This window comes from Somniosus microcephalus, chromosome 24, assembly GCF_052327205.1.
Source record: "Somniosus microcephalus isolate GS21.2 chromosome 24, FLI_Smic_1.0, whole genome shotgun sequence".
Taxonomy (NCBI): domain Eukaryota; kingdom Metazoa; phylum Chordata; class Chondrichthyes; order Squaliformes; family Somniosidae; genus Somniosus; species Somniosus microcephalus.
The window spans coordinates 57,461,974-57,483,635 of NC_141010.1; the positions used below are offsets into that span (position 1 = coordinate 57,461,974).

Sequence of the window (21,662 nt, forward strand, 5' to 3'; positions counted from 1 at the left end):
GTGAGATCCCATTCCACCCCCGCACAGTGAGATCCCAATCTAATCCTGCACAGTAAGATCCCAATCTAACCCCGCACAGTGAGATCCCACTCTAAATCCGCAGTGAGATCCCAATCTTACTCCGCACAGTGAGATCCCAATCTTCCTCTGCACAGTGAGATCCCAATAAAACACCGCACAGAGATTCCAATCTAACCACCGCACAGAGAGATCCCAATCTTACTCTGCGCACTGAGATCCCAATTTAACCTCGCATACTGGGATCCCAATCAAACACCGCACACTGAGATCCCAATCTAACCCCGCACAGAGAGATACCAATCTAACCCCGCACAGTGAGATCCCAATCTAACACCGCACAGTGAGATCCCAATCTAACCCCACACAGTGAGATCCCAATCTAAACCCCGCACAGTGAGATCCCAATCTAACTCCGCACAGTGAGATCCCAATCTAACCCCGCACAGTGAAATCCCAATCTAATCCCGCACAGTGAGATCCCAATCTAACCACCGCACAGAGAGATCCCAATCTTACTCTGCGCAGTGAGATCTCAATTTACCCTCGCACAGTGAGATCCCAATCAAATACCACACAGTGAGATCTCAATCTAACCCGCACAGTGAGATCCCAATCAAACCCCGGACAGAGAGATCCCAATCTAACCCCGCACAGTGAGATCCCAATCTAACCCCGCACAGTGAGATCCTAATCAAAACCCCACACAGTGAAATCCCAATCTAACCGCGCACAGTGAGATCCCAATCTAAGCCCGTACAGTGAGAACCCAATCTAACCCCGCACAGTGCAATCCCAATCTAACCCCGCACAGTGCGATCCCAAACAAATTCGACACAGTGCGATCCCAATAAAACACCGCACAGAGATCCCAATCTAACCACCGCACAGAGAGATCCCAATCTTACTCTGCGCAGTGAAATCCCAATTTAACCTCACACAGTGAGATCCCAATCAAATACCACACAGTGAGATCCCAATCTAACTCGCACAGTGAGACCCCAATCTAACTCCGCACAGAGAGATCCCAATCTAACCCCACACAGTGAGGTCCCAATCTAACCCCGCACAGAGAGATCCTAATCAAAACCCCACACAGTGAGATCTCAATCAAATCCCGCACAGTGAGATCCCAATCTAAGACTGCACAGTGACAACCTAATCTAACCCCGCACAGTGCGATCCCAATCTAACCCCGCACAGTGCGATCCCAAACTAACTCAACACAGTGCGATCCCAATCTAACCCTGCACAGTGCGATCCCAATCTAACCCTGAACTGTGAGATCCCAATCTAAACCCTGCTCAGTAAGATCCCAATCTAATCCCGCACAGTGAGATCCCAATCAAACCCTGAACAGTGAGATCCCAATCTAATCCCGCACAATGAAATCCCAATCTAACCCCTGGACAGTGAGATCCCAATCCAAACTCCGCACAGTGAGATCCCAATCGAACACCTGCTCAGTGCGATCCCAATCTAACCCCGCACAGAGATCCCAATGTAATCCTGCACAGTGAGATCCCAATCTAACACCCGCACATTGAGATCCCAATCTAACACCGCACAGTGAGATCCCAATCGAACACTTGCTCAGTGAGATCCCAATCTAACCCCGCACAGTGAGATCCCAATCTAACACCGCACAGTGAGATCCCAATCTAACCCCACACAGTGAGATCCCAATCTAACCCCCGCACAGTGAGATCCCAATCTAACTCCTCACAGTGAGATCCCAATCTAACTCCGCACAGTGAGATCCTAATCTAACTCTGCACAGTAAGATCCCAATCTAACCCCGCAGAGTGAAATCCCAATCTAATCCCGCATAGTGAGATCCCAATCTAACCACCACACGGAGAGATCCCAATCTTACTCTGCACAGTGAGATCTCAATCTAACCCGCACAGTGAGATCCCAATCAAACCCCGCGCAGAGAGATCCCAATCTAACCCAGCACAGTGAGATCCCAATCAAACCCCGCGCAGAGAGATCCCAATCTAACCCAGCACAGTGAGATCCCAATCTAACCCCGCACAGTGAGATCCTAATCAAAACCCCACACAGTGAGATCCCAATCTAACCGCGCACAGTGAGATCCCAATCTAAGCCCGTACAGTTAGAACCCAATGTAACCACGCACATTGCGATCCCAATCTAACCCCGCACAGTGCGATCCCAAACTAATTCAACACAGTGCGATCCCAATAAAACACCGCACAGAGATCCCAATCTAACCACCGCACAGAGAGATCCCAATCTTACTCTGCGCAGTGAAATCCCAATTTAACCTCGCACAGTGAGATCCCAATCAAATACCACACAGTGAGATCCCAATCTAACCCGCACAGTGAGGTCCCAATCTAACCCCGCACAGAGAGATCCTAATCAAAACCCCACACAGTGAGATCCCAATCAAACCCCGCACAGTGAGATCCCAATCTAAGACTGCACAGTGAGAACCCAATCTAACCCCGCACAGTGCGATCCCAATCTAACCCCGCACAGTGCGATCCCAAACTAACTCAACACAGTGCGATCCCAATCTAACCCTGCACAGTGAGATCCCAATCAAACCCTGAACAGTGAGATCCCAATCTAAACCCGCACAATGAAATCCCAATCTAACCCCTGTACAGTGAGATCCCAATCCAAACTCCGCACAGTGAGATCCCAATCGAACACCTGCTCAGTGAGATCCTAATCAAAACCCCACACAGTGAGATCCCAATCAAACCCCGCACAGTGAGATCCCAATCTAAGACTGCACAGCGAGAACCCAATCTAACCCCGCACAGTGCGATCCCAATCTAACCCCGCACAGTGCGATCCCAAACTAACTCAACACAGTGCGATCCCAATCTAACCCTGCACAGTACGATCCCAATCTAACCCTGAACAGTGAGATCCCAATCTAAACCCTGCTCAGTAAGATCCCAATCTAATCCCGCACAGTGAGATCCCAATCAAACCTTGAACAGTGAGATCCCAATCTAATCCCGCACAATGAAATCCCAATCTAACCCCTGTACAGTGAGATCCCAATCCAAACTCCGCACAGTGAGGTCCCAATCGAACACCTGCTCAGTGAGATCCCAATCTAACCCCGCACAGTGAGATCCCAATCTAATCCCGCACAGTGAGATCCCAATCTAACACCCGCACAGTGAGATCCCAATCTAACTCCGCACAGTGAGATCCCAATCGAACGCCTGCTCAGTGAGATCCCAATCTAACTCCGCACAGTGAGATCCCAATCGAACTCCACACAGTGAGATCCCAATATAGCTCCGCACAGCGAGATCCCAAACTAAACCCCGCCCAGTGAGATCCCAATCTAATCCCGCACAGTGAGATCCCAAACAATCCCCGCACAGTGAGATCCCAATCTAACCCCGCACAGTGAGATCCCAAACTAACCCCGCACAGGGAGCTCCCAATCTAACCCCTGCACGGTGCAATCCCAATCTAACCCCAGCACAGTGGGATCCCAATCTAACCACCGCACAGTGAGATCCCAATAAATCACTGCACAGTGATATCCCAATTTAACTCCGCACACTGTGATCCCAATCTAAACCCACACAGTGGGATCCCAATCTAACACCGCACAGTGAGATCCCAATCTAGTCCCCGAATCGTGAGATCCCAATCATATCTGGGCAGTGAGATCACAAACTAAACCCCGCACAGTGAGGTCCTAATCTAATCCCTCACAGTGAGATCCCAAACAATCCCCGAACGGTGAGATCCCAAACTATCACCTGCTCAGTGCGATCCCAATCTAACCCCACAAAGGGAGATCCCAATCTAACCCCTACACAGTGCGATCCCAATCTAACCCCGCACAGTGAGATCCCAATCTAACACCCGCACAGTGAGATCCCATTCTAACCCCGCACAGTGAGATCCCAATCTAACACCCGCACAGTGAGATCCCATTCTAACCCCGCACAGAGAGATCCCAATCTAACCCCGCACAGTCAGATCCCAATCTAACCCCGCACAGTGAGATCCCATTCTAACCCCGCACAGTGAGATCCCAATCTAACCCTCCACAGTAGGATCCCAATCAAACCACCGCGCAGTGAGTTCCCAATCTAACCCTGCACAGTAAGATCACAATCTAACCCCTGCACAGTGAGACCCCAATCTAAATCCCGCACAGTGAGATCACAATCTAACCCCGCACAGTGAGATCCCAAACTAACCCCTGCAAAGTGAGGTCCCAATCTATCTCCACACAGTGAGATCCCAATCTTACTCTGCACAGTGAGATCGCAATCTCCCTCTGCACAGTGAGATCCCAATAAACCCCCACGCAGAGATATCCCAATCTAACCCCCGCACAGAGAGATCCCAATTTACTCTGCACAGTGCGATCCCAATTTAACCCCGCACAGCGAGATCCGAATCAAATACCGCACAGTGAGATCCCAATCTAAATCCACACAGTGAGATCCCAATCTAACCCCGCACAGTGAGATCCCAATCTAAATCCGCACAGTGAGATCCCATTCTAACCCTGCACAGTGAGATCCCAATCTAACCCCAGCACAGTGAGACCACAGTCTAACCCCGCACAGTGAGACCCCAATCTAACACCACACAGTGAGATCCCAATCTAACCCCACACAGTGAGATCCCAATCTAACCCCTGCACAGTGAGATTCCAATCTAACTCCGCACAGTGAGATCCCAATCTAAATGCGCACAGTGAGATCCCAATCTAACTCCGCACAGTGAGATCCCAATCTAAATCCGCACAGTGAGATCCCAATCTAACTGCCGCACATTGAGATCACAATCTAACCCCCGCACAGTGAGAACCCAATCTAACCCCCGCACAGTGAGATCACAATCTAACCCCGCACAGTGAGACCCCAATCTAAACCCCGCACAGTGAGATCCCAATCTAACCCCGCACAGTGAGATCCCAATCTAACCCCGCACAGTGAGATCCCAATCTAACCCCGCACAGTGAGATCTCAATCAACCCCAGACAGTGAAATCCCAATCTAATCCCACACAGTGAGATCCCAATCAAACCCCGCAGAGTGAGATCCCAAACTAAACCCCGCACAGTGAGATCCCAATCTAATCCCTCACAGTGAGATCCCAATCTAATCCCGCAGAGTGTGATTCCAAACAATCCCCGCATAGTGAGATCCCAATCTATCACCTGCTCAGTGCGATCCCAATCTAACCCCACACAGGGAGATCCCAATCTAACCCCTACACAGTGCAATCCCAATCTAACCCCGCACAGTGAGATCCCAATCTAACACCCGCACAGTGAGATCCCATTCTAATCCCGCACAGTGAGATCCCAATCTAACACCCGCACAGTGAGATCCCATTCTAACCCCGCACAGAGAGATCCCAATCTAACCCCGCACAGTGAGATCCCAATCTAACCCCACACAGTGAGATCCCATTCTAACCCCGCACAGTGAGATCCCAATCTAACCCTGCACATTATGATCCCAATCTATCCACCGCGCAGTGAGTTCCCAATCTAACCCTGCACAGTAAGATCACAATCTAACCCCTGCACAGTGAGACCCCAATCTAAATCCCGCACAGTGAGATCCCAATCAAACCCCGCACAGTGAGATCCCAATCTAACCCCCGCACAGTGAGACCCCAATCTAATCCCCGCACAGTGAGATCCCAAACTAAACCCTGCAAAGTGAGATCCCAATCTTACCCACCGCACAGTGCAATCCCAATCAAATCCCGCACAGTGAGATCCAAATCTAATCCTGCACAGTGAGATCCCAATCTAACACCCGCACAGTGAGATCCCAATCTAACCCGCGCACAGTGAGATCCCAATCTAACCCCGCACAGTGAGATCCCAATCTAACACCGCACAGTGAGATCCCAATCTAACCCCCGCACAATGAGATCCCAATCTAACCCCCGCACGGTGAGATCACAATCTAACCCCCGCACAGTGAGATCCCAATCTAACCCCCGCACAGTGAGATCCCAATCTAACCCCCGCACAGTGAGATCCCAATCTAACCCCCGCACAGTGAGATCCCAATCTAACCCCCGCACAATGAGATCCCAATCTAACCCCCGCACAGTGAGATCCCAATCTAATCCCGCACAGTGAGATTTCAATGTCGCCTATCTAAGCCGCTCACCTATATCCACCTGTACTAGTCAGTTTGCCTGTAACTAGTTGTCCTTCTGGAATCCATGTTCAAGAATCGTGTGTGTTTGAGGTGAGTTAATAACTAGCAACAGGCAGCCAGAGTGAATGGCAGTGTGGATGGCACAGTGCAGTTTCTCCTGTTCGGCCAGGTTGATTCCGTTACATTTAACGTGCCTTTCTGTCTTAAACAGGGCTGGACCGCCCGAAGAATGTTCACGGAATCAGACTATTTCTTCAAATCGCTTGGCCTCATTCCGATGCCGCAGGAATTCTGGGATAAGTCGATGCTGGTGAAGCCGAAGGGGCGGGATGTTGTCTGCCACGCCTCCGCCTGGGACTTCTTCAACAGGAAAGATTTTAGGTTAGTGGCAGAGAAGGAACAGGAGCAGAGGGGCACTGCCGATTCACAGCATCATGGATTCACAGCCAGTGAAGTAAACTATTGATTTAGTAAACTAGTACGCAATATAAAAACCGATTGTAAGAGCTTCTACGAATGTGTAAAAAGGAAGTGAGTAGCAAAAGTAAACTTTGGTCCCTTAGAGGCTGAGACAGGAGAAATTATAACAGGGAATAAGGAAATGGCCGGGAATTTAAACAAATATTTTATATCTGTCTTCACAGTAGAAGACACAAAAAGCATCCAAAAGTAGTGAGGAACCAAGTGGCTGAAGAAAGTAAGGCATTTAAAGTCATTAAGATCAGTGGAGAAAAAGCCGACAAATCCCCTGGACCTGACGGCCTACATCCTAGGTTTCTAAAATGGTGGCTGCAGAGATAGTGGATGCATTGGTTGTGATTTCCAAAATTCCCTGGATTCTAGAACAGTCCCAGTGGATAGGGAGGTAGCAAATGTAACCCAGCTGTTGAAGAAAAGAGGGAAAGAGAAAAAACAGGGAACGACAGGCCAGTTAGCCTGACATCAGTCGTCGGGAAATGCTGGAATCCATTGTTAAGGAAGTGGTATCAGAGCACTGAGAAAATCATAACATGATTAGGCAAAGGCAATATGGTTTTGTGAAAGGGAAATCGTGTTTAACAAATTTATTAGAATTTTTGAGGATGGAACTAGTCGGGTAGATTAAGGGGAACCAGTGGATGTAGTATATTTGGATTTCCAAAAGGCATTCGATAAGTTGCCACATAAAAGGTTGCTACGCAAAATAAGGGCTCATGGGGTTGGGGGTAATATATTAGCATGGGTAGAGGATTGGTTAACGGACAGAAAACAGAGAGTAGGGATAAACGGGTCATTTTCCAGTTGGCAGGCTGTAACTAGTGGGATGCTTGGGCCTCAGCAGTTTACAATCTATATTAATGACTTAGATGAAGGGACCGAGTGTAATGTATCCGAGTTTGCTGATGATACAAAGCTAGGTGGGACAGTAAGCTGTGAGGAGAACACAGAGTCTGCAAAGGGATAGAGATAGACTGAGTGAGTGGGCAGTAAGGTGGCAGATGGAGTATAATGTGGGGAAATGTGAGGTTATTCACTTTGGTAGGAAGAATAGAAAAACAGAATAATTTTTTAAATGGTGAGAAACTATTAAATGTTCAGAGAGGTTTGGGTCCCCGTACAGGAAACACAGAAAGCTAGCGTGCAGGTACAGCAAGCAATTAGGAAGGCAAATGGCATGTTGGCCTTTATTGCAAGGGGGCTGGAGTATAAGAGTGAGGAAGTCTTGCTACAATTGTACAGGGCCTTGGTGAGACCACACCTGGAGTATTGGGCACAGTTTTGGTCTCCTTATCTAAGGAAGGATATACTTGCCTTGGAGGCGGTGCAGCGAAGGTTCACTGGATTGATTCTTGGGATGAGAGGGCTGTCCTATGAGGAGAGATTGTGTAGAATGGGCCGATACTCTCTGGAGTTTAGAAGAATGAGAGGTGATCTCATTGAAACACACAAGATTCTGAGGGGGATTGACAGAGTCGATGCGGAGAGATTGTTTCCCCTGGCTGGAGTGTCTAGAACTAGGGGTCACAGTCTCAGGATAAGGGTCGGCCATTTAAGACAGAGATGAGGAGGAATTTCTTCACTCAGAGGGTTGTGAATCTTTGGAATTCTCTACCCCAGAGGGCTGTGAATGCTGAGTCTTTGAGTATATTTAAGGCTGAGATCGATAGATTTTTGGACTCTAGGGGAATCAAGGGATATGGGGATCGGACGGGAAAGTGGAGTTGAGGTCAAAGTGAGGTCAAAGATCAGCCATGATATTATTGAATGGTGGAGCAGGCTCGAAGGGCCATATGGCCTACTCCTTGTGTTCTTATGTTCTTATGAAGTACATTTGAAGTGTAGTCACTGTTGTAATGTAGGAAATACAGCAGCCAATTCACGCACAGCAAGGTCCCACAAATAGCAACGAGATAATGACCAAATAATCTGCTTTTATGTAGCCAAGTGGGAAAATGCAGTGAATATTTAAGTCCACTAGATGGCGCGGTTCATTTTCCCCTTTAGAATTTGAAAAAAGGAGAAAAGGGTTATGGGTAAGGCCATGTGATGCCAAAGGAACCTCCCCTTTCTTCACAGCCTCCATTTTCTAGATCCAGCGTGGGGGGTGTGCTCTGAGGAGAGTTGGGCAAGCCACTGCCGTATTTTGTCGACTGTGTTTTATGTATTTACAATTTCATCCTAAACCTAGACCCAAGTTATTAATACAGAATAAAAAACCCCAAAAACGAAAGTTCGTGTCCTGTGCTGCTCCATTTCGCCAGGCTACACATTTTGGTACCAGGAGTGGGGTCTGTTAGCTTGGAGTTTCTCAGGTTTGGGAAAGTTACATAAAATACGGCAGTGGGGGAAGAGCGGTGTGGTGCCAAGTGGACCTGGAGACGGACGGAGAGTGCTGCCTGGGGTTGCTAAGGAGGACCAGACCAGACAGACGGGATCCAGAGGGCGCCAGGACCAATCTGGGAGAGGACCCATCAAGGCACCGAGGAGGGACACCATTGGAGAAGAATCGTCGCAGCGGCCATCCCATTCAGTGACTGTCAGGGACTTGTGAACTGAGTCAAAATGTTAGACCCTCCTGAGGAGGCGGGTGGAGCTCACAATTCGGATGGTGAGGACAATACCTCTAGTGTGGGTGAGGGCAACCAGATAGATGAACTCAAGGCACAGATTTCAGAGTTGAAAAAAAACCATGACCAAGCAATGGCAATTATTGCCACTCTAGGTAATGAGGCAACCAAGTCATATGTGTATGTACCCAGAGAGCGTCAGATCCAACCATTCAGTGGTGAGGTATCCAAAGATAGTCGTTCAGTTGATGAGTTCATTGAAGAGGTTGAAAGTGTACTACGAGCTAGAGATCAGACTCCTGCAGAGCAGGTAGATTTCATTCGATCTTTGTTGAGGGGGGCAGCCCTACAGGAAATTAGGTTACGGTTGGGTGGAGAGTCTAAGCAGCCCAGTGACCTGTTCAGTTACCTAAGGGGGGCTTTCACCGAAAAACGCAGTGAGTCCCAGCTGTTAGAAACTTTCTATGGACGCAAGCAAGAAGAGGGTGAAGATTTCCGAGAATACTCACATGCACTCTCTCAGATTATTAGAACTTTGGTAAAGCAATCACCTGATGCTGTGCCGGACACAAAACGGGTTGTCAGAAACAGATTTGTTGATGGTGTTAGAGATCCCTCACTCCGGAGAGAGTTGCGCAAGTTTGTACGAGACAACCCCCAGTCTACCCTGTTCGATGTACGTGAGGAAGCTGTCTTATGGTCCTTAGAAGACCAGCCCTGTAGCACTAAAGTTGCAAAGAGCAAGAATGTAGTGTGTGACAGTACGGGGAGGGATCTTCAGTGTTCTGCCATTGGGGTACCAGGCAGCCAGGCTGTCACTTTACAGGATGTTCTTAAAGTGGTGGCGGAACAGGGTAAAGCTATCGGGGAACTAACAGAGGCAGTACGGGGTCTTGCTCTACAGAAGGAAAACACGGGTAATGACAAGGTTGGGAAACCTAGAGCCAAGCCAAAGTTCACTGATGAAGGTCAGCCTATTTGCTTTAAGTGTAACGGGGCGGGGCACATTGCCAAACAGTGTCCTCAGAAGCACGAGGTAGCAAACACATCCACCACTGCTGGCTGGGGTGCAGGAAAACTAACTCCCTCGATTGCCATGAGCCGGGCAATGCGAGGAAAACCTGCAGGCTCTCAGAACAGTACTGGTATTCGTGACAGATTTCTTGACCGTGCAGTAGGTAAATGTCCAGTAGTAGATCTCAAGATTGGGGGGGTTACTGCTAACTGTTTACTGGATACCGGGAGCCAAGTCAGCACTATTACTGAAGTTTTTTTCAGAGAGCACTTACTTGGGAGGGATGAGGATATGCTGCCTACAACCGGGTGGCTTAAGATCACTGCCGCCAACGGGTTGGACATTCCCTACTTGGGCTACCTTGAGTTAGACGTTGAAACTATGGGCATAACCTTACCCGAATGTGGTTTCCTGGTAGTCAAAGAGCATCAGCAGTCACAGCCTGCAGCACCAGGTCTTATTGGTATGAACATCATCAGCCGATGCAGACAACTAGTTCATGCTGAGTTTGACACTACTCTAGGGGGAAAGTTGGATTCAGATTGGAGGGAAGCATTTCAGCAAGTACAACAGTGTAACATCACTCCAAAGTCATCTTCTGTCCGTGTAGCTGGTAGGGGTGCTGTACATGTGCCTGCGTCTTCCATAGCTACAGTCTATGTAAAGGGACTTAAAACTCAGTCAGGTGGCAGCACTAAAATGCTGTTGGAGCCAGGTAACACACCATTGCCAGGTGGCCTGGTAGTTGTCCCCACTCTAGTTGAATCAAAGGGACATTTATTTCCAGTGCAGGTGGTAAATTTCTCTGAGGAGGATGTGTGGTTAAGCCCCAGGACCAGGCTTGGTATTCCGACTCAGGCAGAGTGTGTAGACAAGGACTCCTGTGAGGTGCGATTTCAACGCATCTCCGCTGACACAGAGGAAGTAACTGTTGGCAGAAAAGAAGGACAGATGACAGACCAAGACATTCAGTTGCTTTTGGACAAACTACACATAGGTGGCACACAGGGCCAACAAGCAGAGTTAGGTGCACTTTTAGCCAGGTATTCGGAAGTATTTGCTTTTAAGGATGAGGACCTAGGCTACACTGATAAAGTTGAGCATGAGATTAACTTGGTAGATGATGCACCAGTTACAGAGCCATACCGTCGTATCCCACCTACACTGTACAAAGAGGTGAGGGACCACATCACTAAGCTTTTAAGAAAGCGTGTCATCCAGGAGAGCAATAGTTCATACGCTTCACCCATAGTGGTAGTTCGTAAGACTGATGGAGACATACGACTATGTGTTGACTTTAGGAAACTAAACTCAAAAACCAGACGTGACGCATTTCCTTTGCCCCGCATTGACGAGAGTTTTGATGCCCTTCATGGTGCAAAGTTCTTCTCGACCATTGATCTTGCAAGTGGGTACCACCAGGTTGCTGTTCGTGAAAGTGACAGGCCTAAGACTGCTTTTACAACTCCTTTTGGCCTTTTTGAGTACCTCAGAATGCCTTTTGGTGTCTGTAATGGACCTGCGACTTTTCAACGACTTATGCAAGCGACTATGAGCGACTTAGTGTTCCACATCCTATTAGTGTATTTAGATGACATCCTTGTGTTCTCTCAGACCTTCCCGGACCATTTAGAGAGGCTTGAGACAGCTCTAAGACGACTGAAAGAGACAGGGTTGAAAGTAAAGCTTGAAAAGTGTCACTTCCTGCAGCAGGAAGTCAGGTTCCTTGGGCATCAAATTTCAGGGGAGGGTATAGGGACAGATCCAGAGAAAATTGCCGCCGTAAAGAAGTGGCCGGTCCCCAGTACAGTCAAAGATCTGAGGTCATTTCTTGGTTTCTGTAGTTATTACAGGAGGTTCATTGAGGATTTTTCTAAACGAGCTGGCCCTCTCCATGACGTAGTCAATGCATGCCTTAGGGAAGACAGCCCAGCAAAAGCAAAACGGTTGTTTGAAGGTTCATGGACAGCGGCGTGCCAAGCTGCTTTCGAACAGCTGAAAGAAAAGCTGATCAGTGCTCCAGTGTTAGGTTACGCAGATTTCACTCAGCCTTTTATTGTAGAGACGGATGCCAGTAACCTAGGATTAGGTGCCATCCTCCACCAGCAGCAGGGAGATAGGAAGAGAGTGATAGCATATGCCAGTAGGAGGCTCCGTAATGCTGAAAGAAATGACAGAAACTACAGCAGTATGAAACTAGAGCTCCTCGCCCTCAAATGGGCTGTTTCAGAGAAATTTCGAGGTTACCTTCTAGGTTCCAAGTTCACTGTCATAACAGATAACAACCCCCTGTGTCACCTTTCTACAGCTAAGTTAGGTGCTGTTGAGCAAAGATGGGTGGCTCAGTTAGCTGTTTTTGACTTTGACGTCAAGTACCGCCCAGGCCGCTGTAATGCAGCAGCAGATGCCCTCTCTAGGCAGCCGTTAGCAGGGGAGCCCGAGTCAGACAGTGGGGATGCGGACTATGATGGTTGTGTGGCCATATGTAATGTCATTCACAAGGGAACAGCTCTAGGACCAGACTTAGGGACAGCAGGAGTCAAGTGCTGTAAAGTCAGACAGATCCATGTTTCGGACGCAGAAGAAAGTACTGAGCGTAGTGAGTTGCAGGGTAACACACCAACACTTCCCGGTTACTCTAAAGAGGAACTACGTAAGTTTCAGGACACAGACCCCACCCTCAGCGTGTTTAGGGAGTTTTGGGGTGAGCAGCGAAGGCCAACTTACAAGGAGAGGTGGCAGTTATCCAAGCTAGTATTATCCACGTTAAAGCAGTGGCCCCGTATTTGTGAGCAAGGTGGCTTGTTGTACCGTGTAATCGAGGATGTCCATGTTGGTGAATGTCACCAGCTACTACTGCCCTCTTGTTTGAAAGAAGTCGTGCTTGAAGGTGTGCATGATCGTATGGGCCATCAGGGAATAGAGCGCACACAGAACCTTTTGAGACAGAGATGTTTTTGGGTTGGGATGTATGGGGATGTGGAACAGTGGGTCAAGAAATGCGAGAGGTGTGTTTTGACAAAAATGCCCCACCCCAAGATACATGCCCCTATGAAATCATTTCTAGCCTCCCGGCCCCTTGAAGTAGTTGCTGTAGATTTCACCATGCTGGAACCGGCCTCCGATGGTCGTGAGAATGTGTTAGTGGTGACCGATGTTTTCACTAAATTCACACAAGCCTTCCCTACTCGGGACCAAAAGGCTGATACCACGGCAAAAGTCCTTCTCAAAGAGTGGTTCATGAAGTATGGGGTCCCAGAAAGATTGCATTCAGACAGAGGTCGAAATTTTGAGAGTGAAATCATTGCCGAGCTGTGTAAGCTTTATGGTGTAAAGAAAACCCGCACTACCCCACACCACCCAGAAGGAAATGCTCAATGTGAGAGATTCAACAGATCTTTACATGATCTTTTGCGTACACTGCCTCCAGAAAAGAAGCGCCGCTGGCCTGAGCACTTATCTGAGTTGGTGTATGCCTACAATGTAACACCCCATGCTACGACTGGCTATTCACCGTACTATCTGCTTTTCGGGGTTCATCCACACCTTCCTGTAGATGCTTTATTAGGTCAGGAGCAAGTGTTAGACAAGAAACATGAGTGGTTGGTTGTCCACCAAGAGCGTTTGAAGGAGGCACATGCAAGGGCAAGAGAGTACACTGAAAAGAAATCAGCTCAAAGAATTGAACTTAACAAAGACAAAGTGTACTGTCCAACCATTGAGGTGGGTCAGTTGGTATACTTACGACACAGGCCTTTGGGTAAGAACAAAATTCAGGATGCTTGGGGTCCTACTGTGTACAGAGTGGTGGAGGTACAGGGCACTACACATGCAGTTGAGCCGTTAGAGGGCGGTCCTTTAAAAAGGGTCCATAGAGTTAATCTTAGGCCATGTGTTACCCCTGTCCCTGAGCCTAGGCGGACGAGAACCAAGTCCCCTGTCACCGTACCCCCTGTCACTCTTTTGACAGAATCGTTGCCAGAGCCCTCTGATACTGAGTTTGTTGTGGTAGAGGAAGTCACCTATCCAGAGTTAACTCAGGAGGAAAAAGTAAACAATGATCCTGTTGGTAACGCCCAAGATGTACAGGAGTCAGAGGCTGTTTCTGAGCCAGAGCATTCAGATCCTTCTGAGTGTGGGACTGAGGTTGAGGTACCCATTCCGGCTCCTCGCAGAACTAAAAGAGCCAATGCTGGGGTAAACCCTAACCCATACCATTTGCCTCAGTCAGCCTGTAATGCAGTCTCACTCAGTCCTGAGGTGTTCTCTCATGTTTTATCGAGTCTGGGTACTGCATTTTTTCGAGAAGCTGTAAAAGAAGTGAAAAACGGGTGCTAAGTCACCGAGGACGTTGACTTTAAAGCAGGGGAGAATGTAGCCAAGTGGGAAAATGCAGTGAATATTTAAGTCCACTAGATGGCGCGGTTCATTTTCCCCTTTAGAATTTGAAAAAAGGAGAAAAGGGTTATGGGTAAGGCCATGTGATGCCAAAGGAACCTCCCCTTTCTTCACAGCCTCCATTTTCTAGATCCAGCGTGGGGGGTGTGCTCTGAGGAGAGTTGGGCAAGCCACTGCCGTATTTTGTCGACTGTGTTTTATGTATTTACAATTTCATCCTAAACCTAGACCCAAGTTATTAATACAGAATAAAAAACCCCAAAAATGAAAGTTCGTGTCCTGTGCTGCTCCATTTCGCCAGGCTACATTTAGGTGTTGATTGAGGGATAAATATTGGCCAAGACACCGGGGAGAACTCCCTTGCTCTTCTTCGAATAGTGCAACGGAACCTTTTACATTCACCCGAGGGCAGACGGAGCCTCGGTTAAAGGTCTCATCCAAAAGACGTCACTTCCGACAGTGCAGAACTCCCTCAGCACTGCACTGGGAGTGTCAACCTGGATTATGTGTTCAAGTCTCTGGAGTGGGGCTTGAACCCACGACCTTTTGACTCGAGAGTGCTACCACTGAGCCACAGCTGACCAGAAAGTAAGGGGTAAATGTTGGGAAAGATTTTAGTTATAAGGCAGGTCTGTGGCTCTTCTCACTGGGAGAGAGCAAGTTCCAGGGAGAACTGATGATGGAGTTGAAATTATGAGCTGTTTTGTTACATTGACTCAGGAAATATGACATCCACTGATCAGTCAGCCATTAACTAGAGGGTGCAAATTTAACATCATCATCAGAAGAATGAAGGGAGGAGTTAGGAGAATGTTACTTGATGCAGAGAGGTGTTAGGACATGTAACGCATGACCAGAAACAGTGGGGGAAGCAGGATCGATAAAAGCTTTTATAGGAAAGGTGGATGAAGTCAGCACAGGCGTGATGGACCCAATGGATTCTTTCCATGCTGTAAAATCCCTGGGCTGTTCAGGGCAATTGTGAGTCAGGAGCCTGGTGGGGGAGTGAGAAACTTGGGTCCTGTTTCTTGGACCAGTGAGAAATCCCAATGGGCATGGGGGGCGGTCATTTGCTTCTCCCATCAGACCCTCCATTCTGCTGTCAAAAGTGGAGGCGGGACTGGTGAGATGATGTCACCCACCAGAAATCCCGACAGTTTCGCTCCCTTTGCCCCAAATGCGAAGTGCGTTTCGCTGGCAGAAGTGGGGCCCACAATGCCAGTCATTGCGGTGCGATCGATTGCTACACGGATAGCAGTCGCTGTACAACTAATGCTTTGCAAAAAAAAACCTTGGATCTTTGGCCTGACACCTCCCTGTCAAGGTGTCATGCCAAAGCTCCTGACCCTGCCTCTCATGGGCCTTACACCCTGGGAGCAATGGTACGGGCTCCGCTTCCTTTAGGCAGTCCACCAGGATTGGGGTCAAGGTCGGGGCAGACCGACGGTCAGAGGTCCCGCCCCACTGCACTTATATCCTTCAGGAACTTGTGGCACGATGAGCCTATGATTCTATGTTGGTCATGAGCTACCTCAAGCGCTGCCCACAATTTCCCAATTCGGTGATTTGCTCAGAAGATTGCCCCCATTGCCAAGTGCTATGAAAGTCCTTTCAAGTCGATTCTTGTTGATCCGTTGTTGTTCTTTTGCCAGGATTAAGCAGTGCACCGTGGTGAACATGGATGACCTGGTAACAGTGCATCATGAAATGGGCCATATTCAGTACTTCCTTCAGTACAAAGACCTGCCCATCTCGTTCCGAGACGGCGCTAACCCTGGGTTCCACGAGGCCATCGGCGATGTTATGGCTCTGTCAGTATCCACTCCCAAACATCTCCACGACATCGGGCTCCTCAGCAAGGTGGAGGACAACAAAGGTAACTGCAGGCTCTTACTGTGGAATGTTACTGAGGTCAAAGGGGAATGGTTGCTAACCGTAACTTGGGCTGAGGTGTGCACAGGCAGATGTGATTATATTGAAGTCCAGCGACTGATGGGTTAGGCTCACCGTCTGCCCCATCTGTGACAGAGACTGCAGGTCCCGCATTGGACTCATCAGTCACCTGAGAACTCATTTTTAATGTGGAAGCAAGTCATCCTCGGTCCCGAGGGGCTGCCTAAGAAGAAGAAGAATGCTCAGAGAGAAACTACCCAGCCTGAAAGTAATTTCACAACCTCTGGACGTACCAAATCGCTTTACAGCCAATGAAGTACTTTTGAAGTAATGCAGGAAATGCAGCAGCAAATGTGCGCACAGCAAGCCCTCACAAACAGCAATGTGACAATGACCAGATAATCGGTTTTAGTGATGTTGGTTTAGGGATAAATATTGGCCAGGACACCAGGAGAACTCCGCTGCTCTTCTTCGAAATAGTGCCGTGGGATCTTTTACGTCCACCCGAGAGGGCAGACCGGGCCTTGGTTTATAAAAACATAGGAACAGGAGGAGGCCATTCAGCCCCTCAAGCCTGTTCTACCATTCAATGAGATCATGGCTGATCTGTGACCGAACTCCATATCCCCGCCTTTGCCTCCTGTCCCTTAATACCTTTGATTTACAAAAATCTATCGGTCTCAGATTTAAAATTACCAATTGACCGAGCATCAACTGCCATTTGAGAGAGAGAGTCCCAAACTTCGACCACCCTTTGCGTGTAGAACTGTTTCCTAACTACACTCCTGAAAGATCTGTCTCTAATTTCTGGGCTATGTCCCCCAGTCCGACACTCCCCAAACAGCGGAAATAGTTTCTCTCTATCTACCCTATCAGTTCCCCTTAATATCTTGAAAACTTCAATCAAATCACCCCTTAACCTTCTAAATTCCAGGGAATACAACCCTAGTTTGTGTAATCTCTCCTCGCAATTTAACCCTTGGAGTCCAGGTATAATTCTGGTAAATCTACGCTGCACTCCTGCCAAGCCCATGACATCTTAATGATCTGTGTACATGGATCCCCAAGTCTCTTTGGACCTCCACTGCTTCTAGCTTTTCACCATTTAGAAAGTACTCTGATCTAGCCTTTTTAGGTCCAAAGTGGATGATTTCACACTTGCCTACATTGAAATCCATTTGTCACAATTTTTCCCATTCACTTAATCTATCAATGGCCCTGAAATTAGGATCGGGAGCTTGCCGCGCGTGCAAGCCCCCGATCTGCACTCACCCGGCGCGCTGACATCTGAAGCCCGGGCCTGCTTGCATTTCCTGTCACAGGCCCGGTTCAGATGTCGGCGCGCAGTGCTAACCTGATCCAGCGGCGTAGTTAGTGCGATGTGCCGGCTGGGATCAGGTGAGCACTGTACAGCCAATCAGGGGAGGGGAAGGTTCATTCATGAGTTTGATGGTAAAGACTGTCAAACTCATGAAAAGTACGGGCGCCCAAAAGACTAGTTTAACTTTAATTAAAAAATTTTAAAACATCCCAATAATTAAATAAACTATAAATAACGTTAAAAAACTATTTAAAACAATTAATAACATTTTTGAAAAAATTTTTTTTTTACGAATTCGGGTCTAAAAACAAACTTACCTTACCGTACAGTCCTTAAAAACAATGAAGCTGTGGAAAAAATGTAATAATTTTAAATAATAGACCACTTACCTTCAAGAATCCACTCCTTACGCCTCCTTTTTTCATTTCCAAAAAGTCCAGGCCCTTGCACACGCGCAAACCTGTCAAAACGATGGAAGTTCAACGTGTGGACCTCTTAACCCCTTAATAATAATATAATAATAATTCAACTTTATTGTCATTGTACAATGCACAAGTACATGAACAACGAAATGTGATCTGGCAAGTTCCCATGAGTCCAGTGCAAATAACATTAACATTAAACGTAAATAGCACCGTCCTGGGAGAAGCAAAGCCGCTGCGTCTGTGCGCGCCGCCATTCCGTTTCCACCATTCCTCCTGTCCGACAATCTTCAGCCCAACGCCCGGGCCTGCTCACCAGCCGCCCCTCCCGGGGCTCCTTCCGTGACCTTCTCACCAACCGCCCCTCCTCGGGGCTCCTTCCGTGACCTTCTCACCAACCGCCCCTCCTCGGGGCTCCTTCCGTGACCTTCTGCACCTGGTCTTCCCTGATGGTCACCCCTCCAGGTACTAACCAGGCCTGGCTCTGACTTAGCTTCACAAGCCTTGCCAGTGACCCTGTCCCTAGTCCCTTAGTTCGATGGAGAGGAAATGTCGGTTTCCCGCACATGCGCTGTGCATGCTGGAATCCGGCAATTCCCCCGGCCACACGCGTGAGTACACCGTCCGTACTCACACGTTGGGAACGGAATTACCGGCCCAATATCTCTTTACAATGTTATGCTTCCATCTACACTGCTTACAATGCCGCCTATCTTTATGTCATCAGCAAACTTGGATATGTGGCTCTCTATCCCATCATTAAGTCGTTATAAATAGCGTGAATAGTTGAGGGCAAGGCCTCAACACATATCCTTGTGGGACACCACTAGTCACATCCTGCCAGTTAGATACCTGCCCATTATCCCCACTCTCTGTCTCCTGCCGCTCAGCCAATTTCCTAACCAGGTCAATAATTTTCCTTCAATTCCATGAGCTTCAACTTTAGCTAACAGTCTCTTATGAGGGACTTTATCAAATGCCTTCTGGAAGTCCATATAAATAACATCGATAGACATTCCCCTGTCCACTACTTTAGTCACCTTTTCAAAAAATTCAATCAGGTTCATCCGGCATGACCTGCCTTTCACAAATCCACGCTGGCTCTCTCTGATCAGCTGAAAATTTCAAGGTGTTCAGTCACCCTAACCTTAATTATAGACTCTAGTCATTTCTCGACAACAGATGTTAGGCTAACTGGTCTATAATTCCCTGGTTTTCCTCTCTCACCTTTTTTAAATAGTGGAGTGACATGCGCAACTTTCCAATCTAAAGGAATGGTTCCTGAATCGAGAGACCATGTAAGATTAAACTTAGGGCATCTGCAATGTTCTTACCTACTTCCTTTAAACCCTGGGGTGGAAACCATCTGGTCCTGGGGATTTTTCACTCTTTAATGCCATTATTTTCTTCATCACTGTTATTTTGTTTTACATTAATTTTGATGAGTCCCCATCCCTGATTCAATATTAGTTTCATTGAGATATCCGGTATGCTATCTATCCTCTTCCTCTACTGTAAATACTGGCATAAAGTCATTATTCAACATGTTTGCCATTTTCTTATTTTCAATTATGTCTCATCCAAAAATCAGCACCTCCGACAGTGCAGCACTCCCTCAATACTGCACTGGCGTGTCAGCCTAGATTTTGTGCTCAAGTCTCTGGAGTAGGGCTTGAACCCATGACCTTCTGATTTGAGGCAAGAGTGCTACCATTGAGCCATGGCTGACATGGTAGACATCATTACTGAGGTGTATTATTTCTTCATCTAAAAAATTTCCACGTCACAGTTACTTTATAAATCAACCCATTTAGGACCGGAGCAAAACAGAAAAATAAGGAGGAGACGGGCTGTACTGACATGGAGGGGGAGGGGCTTAGTGACATGGAGGGGGAGGGGCTTAGTGACATGGAGGGGGAGGGGCTTAGTGACATGGAGGGGGAGGGGCTTCGTGACATGGAGGGGGAGGGGCTGTACTGACATGGAGGGGGAGGGGCTGCACTGACATGGAGGGGGAGGGGCTGTACTGACATGGAGGGGGAGGGGCTGTACTGGCATGGAGGGGGAGGGGCTGCACTGACATGGAGGGGCTGTACTGACATGGAGGGGGAGGGGCTGTACTGACATGGAGGGGGAGGGGCTGTACTGACATGGAGGGGGAGGGGCTGCACTGACATGGAGGGGGAGCGGCTGTAGTGACATGGAGGGGAGGGGCTTAGTGACATGGAGGGGGAGGGGCTGTACTGACATGGAGGGGGAGGGGCTTAGTGACATGGAGGGGGAGGGGCTGTGCTGACATGGAGGGGAGGGGCTGCACTGAAATGGAGGGGGAGGGGCTGCACTGACATGGAGGGGAGGGGCTATACTGACATGGAGGGGAGGGGCTGCACTGAAATGGAGGGGGAGGGGCTGCACTGACATGGAGGGGAGGGGCTATACTGACATGGAGGGGAGGGGCTGCACTGAAATGGAGGGGGAGGGGCTGCACTGACATGGAGGGGGAGGGGCTGCACTGACATGGAGGGGAGGGGCTGCACTGACATGGAGGGGGAGGGGCTGCACTGACATGGAGGGGGAGGGGCTGCGCTGACATGGAGGGGAGGGGCTGCACTGACATGGAGGGGGAGGGATTGCACTGACATGGAGGGGGAGGGACTGCACTGACATGGAGGGGGAGGGGCTGTAGTGACATGGAGCGGAGGGGCTTAGTGACATGGAGGGGGAGGGGCTGTACTGACATGGAGGGGGAGGGGCTTAGTGACATGGAGGGGGAGGGGCTGTACTGACATGGAGGGGGAGGGGCTTAGTGACATGGAGGGGGAGGGGCTGTACTGACGTGGAGGGGGAGGGGCTGTACTGACGTGGAGGGGAGGGGCTTAGTGACATGGAGGGGAGGGGCTTAATGACATGGAGGGGGAGGGGCTGTAGTGACATGGAGGGGGAGTTAAACAGTGAGTTAAAGTAGGAGACTGTGAGATAGGTTTGATTTCATGACAGTGAGGGTGTAGGGTGGAAGAAGAAAGTGTAGGATGTGGGATTGGGAATTCAGAAGGATCAAGAATGGAAAGTTTAGAGGAGCCCGGATGATAATATATTGATAAAACACAGAGACAAGAATATTGTTCCTGAGAGAAAGGGCGGGGGCTGGAGGTGAGAGAAGGACCAATTGTCGGTGAACAACCTTTTCTTGTGTCCTGTCTGGGGCTATGAAAACAATATTAAAAAGTCCTCCCCAGATATGGGAGCAGTATGTGACCTCACCAGGAAAAGGAAATAAAATGTAGTTAAACCAAAAACATCCCTAATATATATGGGTCGCGTTTATTTGCAACACCAGATTTTTGATTGGTTCCCTTGGAGGACAAGACACAACCAGTAGTTTATCTGGAATGTGTAATTAGA

At 48.5% G+C, this 21,662-nt stretch overlaps 1 protein-coding gene across 2 annotated transcripts in view; it reads left to right on the forward strand.

Annotated features, from left to right (window-relative positions):
- Nucleotides 1-21,662, forward strand: part of ace (angiotensin I converting enzyme (peptidyl-dipeptidase A) 1) — a 432,315-nt gene that overhangs the window by 385,974 nt on the left and 24,679 nt on the right. For both annotated transcript variants that reach the window (XM_085966629.1, XM_085966628.1), the window contains exons 19-20: nucleotides 6,376-6,545; nucleotides 16,277-16,500. In XM_085966629.1, the coding sequence (XP_085822755.1) occupies nucleotides 6,376-6,545; nucleotides 16,277-16,500 (394 nt within the window). The remainder of the gene's footprint in view (nucleotides 1-6,375; nucleotides 6,546-16,276; nucleotides 16,501-21,662) is intronic.